The sequence below is a fragment of the Electrona antarctica genome, assembly GCF_951216825.1.
Source record: "Electrona antarctica genome assembly, chromosome: 4".
In the NCBI taxonomy this organism is placed as follows: Eukaryota; Metazoa; Chordata; class Actinopteri; order Myctophiformes; family Myctophidae; genus Electrona; species Electrona antarctica.
The window spans coordinates 51153335-51166260 of NC_136809.1; the positions used below are offsets into that span (position 1 = coordinate 51153335).

General features: G+C 42.3%; 1 protein-coding gene across 2 annotated transcripts in view; it reads left to right on the plus strand.

Annotated features, from left to right (window-relative positions):
• slc44a2 (solute carrier family 44 member 2 (CTL2 blood group)) overlaps positions 1 to 12926 on the plus strand; it is a 39232-nt gene that overhangs the window by 18409 nt on the left and 7897 nt on the right. For both annotated transcript variants that reach the window (XM_079500290.1, XM_079500291.1), the window contains exons 9-16: positions 446 to 529; positions 1190 to 1302; positions 1830 to 1961; positions 3366 to 3465; positions 3779 to 3871; positions 6250 to 6334; positions 9980 to 10242; positions 11052 to 11146. In XM_079500290.1, the coding sequence (XP_079356416.1) occupies positions 446 to 529; positions 1190 to 1302; positions 1830 to 1961; positions 3366 to 3465; positions 3779 to 3871; positions 6250 to 6334; positions 9980 to 10242; positions 11052 to 11146 (965 nt within the window). The remainder of the gene's footprint in view (positions 1 to 445; positions 530 to 1189; positions 1303 to 1829; positions 1962 to 3365; positions 3466 to 3778; positions 3872 to 6249; positions 6335 to 9979; positions 10243 to 11051; positions 11147 to 12926) is intronic.

The window sequence follows — 12926 nt, forward strand, 5'->3', positions numbered from 1 at the left end:
ACCCACTCAAGGACACTTTGAGACCCACTGGTGTAGCAGAGTGTTTCCAGTGAGCCAACATGCACAATAATCAGCACCCTGACTCTTGTTTGACCAGAATGGAACAGAGCCTTCATTAGTATCATGGGTAACACATGTGCTGCCTGTCGCTGTGCTAGCGCCTCCTACAGGTTAGTCAGGGTGCCTGTTCAGCAGAGAGCGAACTGGGAAGGATAGCATGTTCCTTCACAAGCGTGAGGTATCTGTTTTAGAGTGCTATTTACAACCACAGAGGTTGTAAATATGCAATATTTATTGCCCTCTAGAGAGTAGAGACCAGTGGTTCTCAAAATTGCCTGTGAACCACTGTTTTAGATGAACCTTGACATTAAACATAGCCTACTAACATCTCTCATATCTTTCGAAGTTGGAATTGGGAAATATTTTGCATTATTTTCCCCCACAGGAAGTCCAATGTGGTTGTTGAAGCTCGCCAGGTGGCCATGAGGATCTTTGAAGACTACACTCAATCCTGGCATTGGATTTTGCTGTGAGTCTCATCATTCTTTGGACTTTAAAGGACGACACTGGTGGACGGGCATTCCATTGATTAGAACTGTATTTGACATTACTGACGACCATGTTCCAATCCATACCTTGGTTTGTTTGATTTCCGAGGAAGCCACTGGATTCTGTTAATTGCTGTACAGAATGGATATATCTACTTGCAAAGATTTGAAACTGGCTTAATAAATAAATAAATGTAATTAAACGACACTAGATATCATTGCACCGTTACACATTTTAAATTCTTTATTTGGACTTTAGATTCTGCTGACCCTACAGGAAGTTTAGATTAACCACAAGCTTTTTTTGTCATCATAATGCAATGTAAAGTTGACCACTCACTGAATATTGATAATAATCGATCTACAAGCACACAACGCTTGTTGGGCTATGTATGAAAATGCCTTCTTGCATTTCTTTTACGTTTTTGATGAAAAAAATGACATGCCAAAACAGGGTTGAAAGTGGTTAAAACTAAAAGTCCTGTGTTTGTGTCCACTCTCCACAGTGGTCTGCTCATAGCCACGGTAGTCAGCCTGGTTAAAAGCCCTGTGTTTGTGTCCACTCTCCACAGTGGTCTGCTCATAGCCATGATAGTCAGCCTGGTTAAAACCTCTGTGTTTGTGCCACTCTCTCTCCACAGTGGTCTGCTCATAGCCATGGTAGTCAGCCTGATCTTCATTGTCCTGCTGAGGTTCCTGGCCGGTATCATGATCTGGGTGATGATTGTATCGGTCATTCTCGTCATTGGTTATGGTAAGTCTCATATGTCTGGGCATGTATATAAAAAATGTGAAAAGTGAAATGTCAGTACAATTATTGTTTTTTGTTTTTGTTTTTTTTAAATATTTTTATTTGGTTTTTAACATTTTAAAGAACAAAACATTTCATTTCCCCACACCTTCTCCCCCCCCCAGCATAAATACAAATACATCATTGTCCTCTTTCTCTGTCACGTCTTTGTGCACTGCATACTCTGTTTCCTCACATGATAGGTATTGGATAATAACAACAATAATTACTGCAACAACAAAAAAATAATATATAAATATACACACCAGCAAAAGGAGATTAAGAATAAAGAGAAAGACAGCTTCAGGATAGACTTCGATAGACTTCAGAGAGGAGATCGACAGACACCCTCTGCCAAGAGGATCCTATTTTATTATTTTCTTAATGAGTTTATCAGTTCATCAATCTACAAGTTCATCATAGTCAGTTTGTTACAATTATTGTTTTTTAACTTGGATATCATTGTGTGCGTGCGTGCGTGTGTGTTTCAGGTATTTTCCACTGCTTCATGGAGTACAGAAGTCTGACTGGAGAGCCTGGAGCTGACGTTACCATCCGTGACCTTGGCGTGCAGACGGACTTCTCTGTCTACCTGCAGATCAGACAGACCTGGCTGGCCTTCAGTAAGCAGCTAGCATTCTGTCACTCTATGGACGTCAGACCGAATCCAACACTTAACCCATTTAGACCGTCCGTACAAGCTTTATTCAACGGCCCCGTAACTAAAGAACCGATGATTCGCGGTTACAAAATGTATTTTCTGTGTGGAAGAAATGACGAATCGGCAGTCACTACATGGCATTTGTTTACATCCGGTTCACGCCTCGGGTCCCGGAGGCCTTCAAAACACCTACATCAGGGTTCCCCAATAGGCGGCCCGCAGGCCATTTGCGGCCCGCGGAGTGTCCCCTTGCGGCCCGCGGAAGAATTTCAATTAATTTTTTTCAATTTATTATCAATTTACAGTATAGAAAGAAGGGGCTGTGGTCCCAGATATAAATGGCATTAAATGAGGGTCAGTAGCCTATGCATGTCAAACTGGGCATCCTTTTCAAATGGGGTCTTGCCCTGAAAATGAATTTTCAGAGCAAGACCTCGACCTCACGCGTGCGGACTCGGCCCCCAGCCTGGTACCCTAGTCAAAATATGGCCCTTGAGGAAAATTAATTGGGGAACCCTGACCTACATTGTAATTGTGAATTCATCATCATCATCATCATCATCACCTTTATTTATACTCGGAAATACAGTTTTTCAACGTAGCCGAGGTTACAATACACAAAATACAGTCAAAAAATACATCAAACACAACATTATAAATCAGGATAAATTACAAAGGAACTTTATACAGAACAACCATCAGTAAAATAAATCAATTGAAGCAGGAGCAATCACGGTGAAAAATGTTCTGGAGCATTCCTTTGAGTTCATTTTTGGAGAATTGTACCATGTGACTCTAAATATGTTCCATGCATCTCTGTACTGAACCACTACTATTGTAGCCTCGGAAACCCAGACGTTTTTATTTCCAGGGAGAAAAAAAAAGTCTGGGACCGAGTCCACTTCAATTCGGCATAGAGTAGCGCAAATGTCAATCACTCTCTGCTGATTTCTGATCGTCTGCACCTTTGTTAAATTGACGCACATACGCACACCCGTACGTACACACGTATACCCCTCCCTCTCTCTCTGTCGCTCTAATTAATTAGTCTCATGTCGCGCAGCTGCGTCTAGATTCTCCCGGCGGATCCTGCCGGGAGCTGCCTATGCCATAGAAAGCATAGGTGGACCCCAGGCTACTACTATTACTAACTAGTAACTCGTGCCACAAACCTAAACTATTCCTTCGACGTGCCTTTGGGTGGGAGAAGAGAGAGTTCCGACAACGACAACCTACCTCAAACCCCGCCAATCTTAATCCGGTCGTTTTCCGCATGTCTGAACCAATGACTGGTCGGAAAAAGCGTACGGACCCCAATGACGTCACTGTCCTTTTTGCAATAACGCTTGTTCTTCTTTTTGCCCAGTGATCATCTTGGCGATTGTAGAAGTGGTGATCATCCTGTTGCTCATCTTCCTCAGGAAGAGAGTGCTCATTGCTATCGCCCTCATCAAGGAAGCCAGCAGGTCAGTCTCATACAACCCTTTACTACCAACTGTATAGTTAGTACACAAATTGTATCCTACAACTGAACAAAATGTGAATGGTCAGAACCTCAATAAAAAAAACATTTGAAAACATAAATAAAAATAGCCTTATACAAGCTCATATATCGGCTATTTTATATACTTGTTATACGACGAAATATATAGGGCTTTAGTGGTTAAACATTGTGTTTGCTTGTTTGTTTGTTTTGAAGAGGGCCATTGATTCACTTCGACAAAAAAAAACACCAAGTATCATCATTCTGTTGTTCTGTTGATTTTCTATCTCTTGCAGAGCTATCGGGAAAGTGATGTCATCGTTGTTCTACCCACTGCTGACCTTTGCCCTCCTGGCTCTCGTGATCGCCTATTGGGCCATCACTGCAGTGTATCCTTCTGTTGTGAAAAGAGATGTGTGGCATTCTGCAACGCACTGCTTCCCAAAGTGGGGTCCGGGGACCCCCAGGGGTCCTTGAGGGAGTTCCAGGGGGTCCCCAGCTAGATGATAGTTTGGAACCAAATGGACCCTTATGGGTCTGTAACTGAGAGTGTACAAATGGAACCGAATTTGGTTCCATTTGTACACTCTCAGAGTTAAACTAACAGTTATTTTACTATATGAATTGGGGGTCCCAGACATAGGAATGCCATTAAATGGGGGGTCCGTAGACTAATGCATGTCAAACTGGGGTGTCCTTGAAATTAAACGGGTTGAGAATCTCTGCTAGAGCTGTAAAAAACTTCTCTATATGGAGGGTCCCTGGCATATCTTTTCAAACGGGGGTCCGTGGGCTAATTAGTGTCAATTTGGGGGTCCTTGACATGAAAACGTTTGGGAACCACTGCTGTATTTCTTCATGAAATTAATGAAAAGAAACATTTCATTGTGTTTTTAATTCATGATTTTTGAAACTATTTTGAAATAACAATAATTTAAAACAGAACGTAGGAAACAAAAGATAAAGGGACACAATGAAAAATGTGTCTGCGACCACCGGCCCAATGTTTGGGAACCAGTACTGTCTGTAATCATGGACCTTATAACATTGTAATATAATGGATATCAGTGTAGTCTAAGTTACAGACTATGTCTGTACAAACTTATACCTTCAAAAGAGGGTATGCACAGCATGCATAAGGTGAGCGAGTAGCAAAGTGACTTTAACGTAGTTAAACGTTGTATAATAATGCAATGCAGATAGGAATCATCCTATGACGTCATGCGCATACCCTCCACACTGCAGTTATGTAAGCTTACCGTCCATGAACATGATAATTATTGCTTAGTTTGACAGTCGTATCATCCTTTGTACATCCTGTGGGTTTCTAGAGAAACGGAACTTTGTCGTCACTGCATGGGAGGGGGAGGGGGAGGGGTATAGCCTATATTATACAGCAGCCAGTTGACCTAGTTTCTAAGCCAAATGTTGCATATTTTGGTTTGGTTAACCACCCAAACGCAGTAATGCATTTTCCACACCGCCGCAGTCCTATGTACTGTAGTGTACGAAGCTATTGGCGGATGCTTTAAACATTATGTTATAATTTAGCTATTGAAAAATAGCAGATCTACAAGCTCATAGCGCGCCACCGAGTGGCGCGCTACGAGCTTGTAGGTCTGCTATTTTTGAAAAATCGAAGAACGGCTGACATAGAAACATAGCTTTTTCAGAAAACTGTCAGGATGTAGAAGACATTTTTAGAATCTGATCTCAGGTCAAAATGGGTTGATGTAAAATGCATTGAAGCGCAAAGAGTGTTTTCATTTTTAGCACAGGGTGGCCCAAGAGAGAATCAATACCCTAATGCTGATATATTGTTAAAGGACCACTTCACCACTTTTCAACATCTCGTCATATAATTGGTCCTCACTAATGTTCATGATAAAACACCACCATTTTCTTCTACTCAGTCTGTGTCTCATAGGAGGGCTTTGGGCAGTTTGGACACCCGTCCACCAGTGACATCATCGATGGGGAATCCAAGCTAATAGAAACTGCAGGCTTTCTAGTCCTGAAAAGTTGCAATGCGAAAATGGAAGCCATCGTTCTCACGATAATACAAATCTAAACATTTTTGTAAAAAAAATCTTGTTTAAAAAAAATTTGCCTAACGATGATGTCACTGGTGGACGGGTTTCTAAACTGCCCACAGCCCTCCTATGAGACACAGACTGAGTAGAAAAAAAATGTGCCATTTTATCATGATTTTTAGTGAGGACCTATTATATGAAGATAGGTTGAAAAGTGGTGAAGTGGTCCTTTAATGCCCTGCTCTACCCCATTGAGTCATGCAGGACAGCCAGTGTTTATTTGACCGACTAAAACTATGACGAAAAACATGTTCGCCCGACTTCCTTTTTTCACTGACGCCAACTAAATAAAGAACTAAGCTACGGTGACTAAAACGGAGTCTAAATATACTGACAATTTCATCAAAAAAATACAAACTAGACTAAAATGTTAGGGAGGAGGACTAGTGGAGAAGAGATCCAGTAGAATCGGCTATTTTCAGCATGCAACAAAGCGTAAAATCAGGCATTACGACGCCATCAAGGCCACATTTTAGTCGACAAAATCAACTGTAGAACTGTAAGAAACTAGACTAACACTAAAACATTTCATATGACTAGAATTGTACTAAAACTAAACTGAATTTTGTTCAAAAGACTAAAACTAAATCAAAGTTTGCTGTCAAAATCAACACTAAGTACTACAGCATCCTCTCTAGTGAGATGAAATGCTCCTTGACCCGTGCTGTGACCAGCTTCCTGTCCACCTCCAACGAGCAGGTCTACAAAGTGTTCAACACCTCTGAGTGTGAGTTCTCCAGAGACACCTGCGACCCCAAGGTATGCCACTAGATGTGCATGTGTAATGGATGTGTAAATGAGACGTAGCTTGCGGAGTTAGTTCATTCAGACAACCTCGAGGGGGTTCATGCCATGCTCAAAGGCGCATACTATACTCAAGGGGTTAACATGCTACATTACTATGTGGGTGTACAAGTGTGTGCAAGTCCCTCACGTCATTCGCCGATCCGGCAGTCAGCTGACCAATTGGGCGGGCTACTTAAGCTCACCAGTCTGCATGCTCTTCCTGCCTTCCTCTGCATATGGTCCCTGGTTGTATGTGATGTTTTTTCCCACCACCACCCCAGCACCACCGGTGGGCTCTGCTATTTATGTTCCCCATGGGGGGTTATTGTATATCTATCTCCCTGCTCTTAATTTTTTATGTTGTTGCTTAATCTTGCCGAGCAGGGAGAAATCCAGCAGAGCCGAACGCCAAGTCAAATATCATATGCACACTCATTACTCATTCTGTAATAAATATTGGTAAATCTATTCGTGAGTTGTCTGACTGAACTAAATGTGACCAGATTTGACTGAGAGACTGCCATCGCACAAATTCCAGCTTTTCACAAGAGGAGAAAAACTTCCAAATCGAGTTCCAAAATGAGTTAATAGCACAGGCAGACTCTTCACATACTAGAGCATGTCTGAAATAAGTGTCAGAGCTGAAATCGACATGTAAATCTGAAATAAATGCTCAAACATGTAGCTAGGTGTAATGTTAGAGACCACAGAAGTGAACCTTTCAAGCCTGTTTTCTCAACTCGCTGTTTTCTGCAAGACATTACTCTATAAGCCATATCTCCAAAACTGGTCCGCCAAATTTGAAGCTATGATTCCTTGCTTTCATATGACATGAAAAAAACGAAAGTTCAAAAAAATCCAATGGCAGTCCCTCAGTCAAATTTAGTCACAAATGTGTAGCACTAAATTGAGATGCAACACATTTTGACCATTGGCAATTCTGCATTTGGTTGGCATAGCAATTTTAGCATGAAAGTTAGTGTGGAGAAGATGCAATTTTACTAACCCATTTCTTTTTGGGGCACAAATAGCAGCAAAAACAAATCATTATCAAAAGTGACTATAAATGATATACTGACTTAGCCTCAATCACAACATTGCTGATTAAGTTAATTTCACTGTAACATTTGCATACGTACTATACAACTGCTCTACAAAGCAGTAACTACGTCAAATAAAAGTGGCCGATATTGGGTTTAAAGGTGTTTCAACTGGTCAGCCAAATGAGATATTGGCAAAATAAGTGATATTACACTAATTTTCTGTTTTTTATCCCCCAAAATCACAAAGGCTAATTTGACCTTTGGGGGCACACAAATAAGTCCTGTGTGTCCAAAAAGTGAAACGTAGTTACTTACTGCACTTTGGCTTTGTAGGGCAGTATATCCCATTTTGGGGCGGGAACCCCATTATGTTATAATTTAGCCATTGAAAAATAGCAGATCTTAGCACAAGCAGTGAGAGACAATGAAGGTATACAAGGTGTGACGGTAAACGGTAGCGAACACAAGATAGGACTTTTTGCCGATGATGTAATTGCCTTTCTCCAGAGACCAGATGACTCACTTCCTGTTTTAAGCAAGGTATTAGAAGAATTTGGTCGTTTGTCAGGATACAAGATCAACATAGCCAAAACACAGATTTTGGCTTTAAATTATGCTCCAAATGCATCTATAAGGGAAGCCTTCAACTTTAATTGGGAACAAAAAAGTATTAAATATTTGGGTATAAACATAACGAAAAAATTGTCTACATTATATAAAGCCAACTACGATAAATTAAATCAGGAGATAAAAAGAGATATTGAACGATGGGCTACTTTGCCACTAGACCTGAACTCAAGGTTGGAGGCAGTTAAAATAAATGTATTATCCAGGTTGCTCTTTCTATTCCAGTCCTTACCGGTAGAGGTCCCCCAAGGGCAATTTATTACATGGGACAGAATGATTTCTAGGTTTGTGTGGGCCGGGCAGAGGCCAAGGGTCAGATTTCAGACCCTTCAACTCCCAAAGGAGGGAGGGGGCATGGGTCTTCCCAATTTAAAAATGTACTATCATGCGGCCCAGCTACGATATGTAGGATGTTGGTGTAAACCAAATTATATAGCAAAATGGAAAGATATGGAAAAGGAATTCGACAAACATCCAATACAGAATATTATAGGAGACAAAGAAAAGTTTAAGAAAATAAAACACCGTATTGATCCAATCACCCTATTTACATTAGAGATCTGGTTTAAAATTGTTAAAAAATATAGGTTTGAAGAGGACATAAAGGTTTTAAAATGGATGGCATTTGATAGTTCATTTAAACCTGCAGGACATGATAAGGGCTTTAAAGTATGGAGCAATAGAGGTATGACAGCCTGGTCTGTTTTGGAGAAAAATGGGGCAATGGAGAGTTTCACAGATTTGAGTGTTAAATACATGTTGGATAAACATGATTTCTTCAGGTATCTTCAACTAAGGGATTATTATATTAAGGAAGTCAAAGGGAAGCCCTCCATAGAAGTGAATGGTATTGTCCAAATTATTAAAAATATATACAAGGGGAAAAATATTCGAATTATATCAGCAATATATACGACTTTGATGAGTGGCAGTCATTCAACAGAATATATTAAAAAGAAATGGGAAGCAGAACTAGACATAGAAATTACAGAAAAAGATTGGGCTCATATGTGGAAAATGCACCAATCATCTACCAATTCACGGATATGGAGGGAATTCTCTTGGAAAAATCTTTGCAGGTTTTTCATAACGCCAAAAATTATGAGCAAGCATGCGCAGTTGAAGCAACAGATACAATGTTGGAGGGGTTGTGGAGATGTAAATGTGGATCACTCACATGTGTTCTGGAAATGTCCCAGAATTGAGTCTTTTTGGACAGTGATACATGATCAGATACAAAAGGTGTTGGGTTATGAGGTGCCTATGAAGTGTGATGTTCTGTATTTAGGAAACTTGATGGGGGGAAAAATACGAGGAGAGGATAGGTATCTGGTAAACATTTTATTGGCGGCAGGAAAGAAGGCTATCACAAGGAAATGGGGACAGAAGGAGCCTCCAACACAGGGACAATGGGAGGAGTTGATTCAGGAGATACAGCTCATGGAGAAACTGACACATCGCCTGAGACTGCAGGAGGAACGAATGGAGGACAAATGGTCCAAATGGACAATATTCAATGACCTGACCATGAGCAATGGGGGAATGAGGAACACCAGAATATGTCTAGGAATATGTGATGTATTGAGCAAGATTTGATATGCATTGTCGACTTTATTGTATTTTAATTTTTTGTTTTTCATGTTTGTTTGTGCTGTGTTTGTCCTTTATCATTGTGTGTTTGTTCAAAAACAAATAAAAATCTAAGTGATAAAAAAAAAGAAAAATAGCAGATCTACAAGCTCATAGCGCGCCACCGAGTGGCGCGCTACGAGCTTGTAGGTCTGCTATTTTTGAAAAATCGTAAAAATGTGGCGCAAATCTTTCAGAAAATTGTCATGATTTAGAAAACAGGCCTGAATGGGTTAACTCGGGTCTAAATGGGATATCTACTCGACATCATTCATATTTCTCTACTCCTGCTGTCCTACCCCCCTTGTCTTTCCTCCAGACGTTCAACACCTCCAACATCTCGGCCCAGTGCACCGACGCAGAGTGCCTGTTTGCCTTCTACGGCGGCGAGACGCTCTACCACAAGTACCTCATCCTGTTCCAGTTCTACAACCTCTTCCTCTTCTTCTGGTGCGCCAACTTCGTGACGGCCCTGGGTCAGGTGACGCTTGCCGGCGCCTTCGCCTCCTACTACTGGGCCTTCAACAAGCCCGACGACATCCCCGCCTATCCCATCTTCGCCTCCCTGGGAAGGGCTCTCAGGTAGGCCGTGTGTGTGTGCGTGTGTGTGTGTGTGCGTGTGTCTTGTAACTTTGTCTTAACGCATTCAAGACGGGAACCCCTTTTGGTGTTTTAAGCATTATGTTATACTTTAGCTATTTTTGAAAATTTATGAAAATGTGCCGCAAATCTTTGAATATATATTCTTTTTCAGGAGGGTCCCTGAAAAAAAACATTTTCAGATGGGGGTCCAAATACAGATAATTCTGGGGGTCCTTGTAGGGTGACCAGATCCAAACTGTTCATGGGGGGACCCTGTCCCCCCATCCCACTTGTCCCACACAAGCGATACTGGAGTATCGGGTTAGCAACTTACTACTTGAGTTGCTATTAAATGCCTTGATGTCATATTCGGCCATAGGCCTATTGGCTATCATTTATAAACTCCTCTGGTGTCTCACATTGTTTTAAAATCATGCTTTATTTTTTATTTGTATGCTATTTTAACAGGCTTAAAAACACATCTTGCAGGAAGAGACAATGAGAGAGCTTTACAACAGAAGGCCAACTATTAGGGGACTAACTATTAGGGCATTTGAACACTGATGCCATTGCCTGTCATCAGTCACAATGTGGGACAGGGTCTCAATTTGTGGGACGCCTGAAAAGTCTTTGAAATGAGGGACTGTCCCACGCAAAGAGGGCCATCTGGTCACCCTAGGTCCTTGACATGAAAAAGGTTGAGAACCACTGACAGAAACATAGGGTTTTTCAGAAAACTTTTAATCGGCCTCAGGTCTAAAGGGGTCTAACTTTTATTTATTTTTTCTTCCTGTCCTCTTGCCCTCCAGGTATCACACAGGCTCTCTGGCTTTCGGCTCTCTCATTCTGTCTCTGGTGCAGGTCGTCAGGGTCATCTTAGAATACCTGGATCACAAGTTGAAAGGTAAGCTGGCATTAAAGGTATATTCAGTGATTTCACTTAATTCAAATATCACTTATTTTTTCTTATCTTTTGGATAATCCTCCCTACTATAAAGTGTGCTGACCATATATGGAGTTCCTCTCTGTCCCCAGTGAGCCCCTGGGGTCAAAAAACCCTAGTTTCGGTTTTGGCTTTGGGTGGCAAAGCCTTCATCCAATCAGGATGAGAGGGGCCTTCCTCCAATCATGATCGAGTGGGGCGGGCATTGGTGCATGTGCTGTTGGTCTGTTGTACTCCCCCCACTGTAGAGCGTGTGCATGTGCACATCTTGTTACCGGGTGGACCGGGTTTTTTTTTCCAAATCACTGAATGCTCCTTTAATGTAGAATTGTAGATTCTGTGTTGTGAGCTTGTAGATCAGCTGCCCGGGGGCAAGATTCGGGTGTCATAGTAGCAAAAGCACTGAGCCTGAAACACAGGAGAGATACAGGTCAATGTACTGTAGGTATGTAGATTCTGTGTTGTGAGCTTGTAGATCAGCTGTTTTCGGCAAAGAGAGAGATGTGGTGTAGCACCACAGTGCCAATTCAGATTCCGAGCTACGCTATACAGAATCTGTCGGCACGGGCATTCAGAACGTGCATACATTGTTGTTAGTGGGAATGAAAACATTGGCGCCCCACCGGAAGAGGAGGGCCTAAGGTGGAGCAAACGGGCCAACCATAGATATTTAAAAAAAAATAGATGCCTCATTGGCCGCTGCAGTTCATTGGAGTGACGTGTCTCCCTTGAAGGCAGGAAGTCAAGCGGAAGTGCTGAAGGCATTTGCTGAAGGCACGCTGCGTCGCTGCCCCGAGTGGAATAGTATGAGAGTGACGACACTAGCGTTGACTCCCATTCTAATAGTGGAATGCGGAAGTGCTCATTCTATCTCAATGGGATAGTTCCAATGTTTGGAACTATAGCCCATAGGCACCCGCTTTGCGGCGATATCAAAGCGTGTCGCCACTCTTACTATTCCACTCGGAAATAGTAGCCTCGGAAAGTAGCCTTGGAAACCCAGACGTTTTTATTTCCAGGGAGAAGAAAAAAAGTCTGGGGCCGAGTCCACTTCAATTCGGCAGCGCAAACGTCGATCGTCTGCACCTTTGTTAAATTGACGCACACCCGAACAACCGTAGACACACACACACACTTCTCTCTCTCTCTGTCGCTCTAATTAATTAGTCTCATGTCGCGCAGCTGCGTCTAGATTCTTCCGGCGGATCCTGCCGGGAGCTGCCTATGCCATAGAAAGCATAGTTGGACCCCAGGCTACTGCCCAAATGACGTCACTCATGCGACTCCTCCATGTCTCTCGCTGCCACTCAAGTGACTACTGGCCAATCACAACGCGTCTTTTCCGGGACTTCTGTTACGCTTGACAAGCTTCCACTCATGCTTCCACTGCTTCGCAAGGAATCTCAGGAATATTGTGCCTTCAATTTTGACACACGCCCCGGTGCCGGAAGAGGTGTCTACCTTATATGTCAATGGGGCCAACATCCTGCTATCCACATTCTGTTTGGTGCCGCCGCCCCCAGGCCCAGAGGCAAATTCAAAGGAAAACAGATCGCTGTTTTTCCTTGTTTTGCCGGTGGGTTCCCAGATTGCTCCAGGGTTAACCCATTCTGGGCGGGAACCCCTTTTGGTGTTTTAAGCATTATGTTATACTTTAGCTATTGAAAAATAGCAGATCTACAAGCTCATAGCACGGCACCGAGTGCCGCGCTATGAACTTGTAGGTCTGCTATTTTTGAAA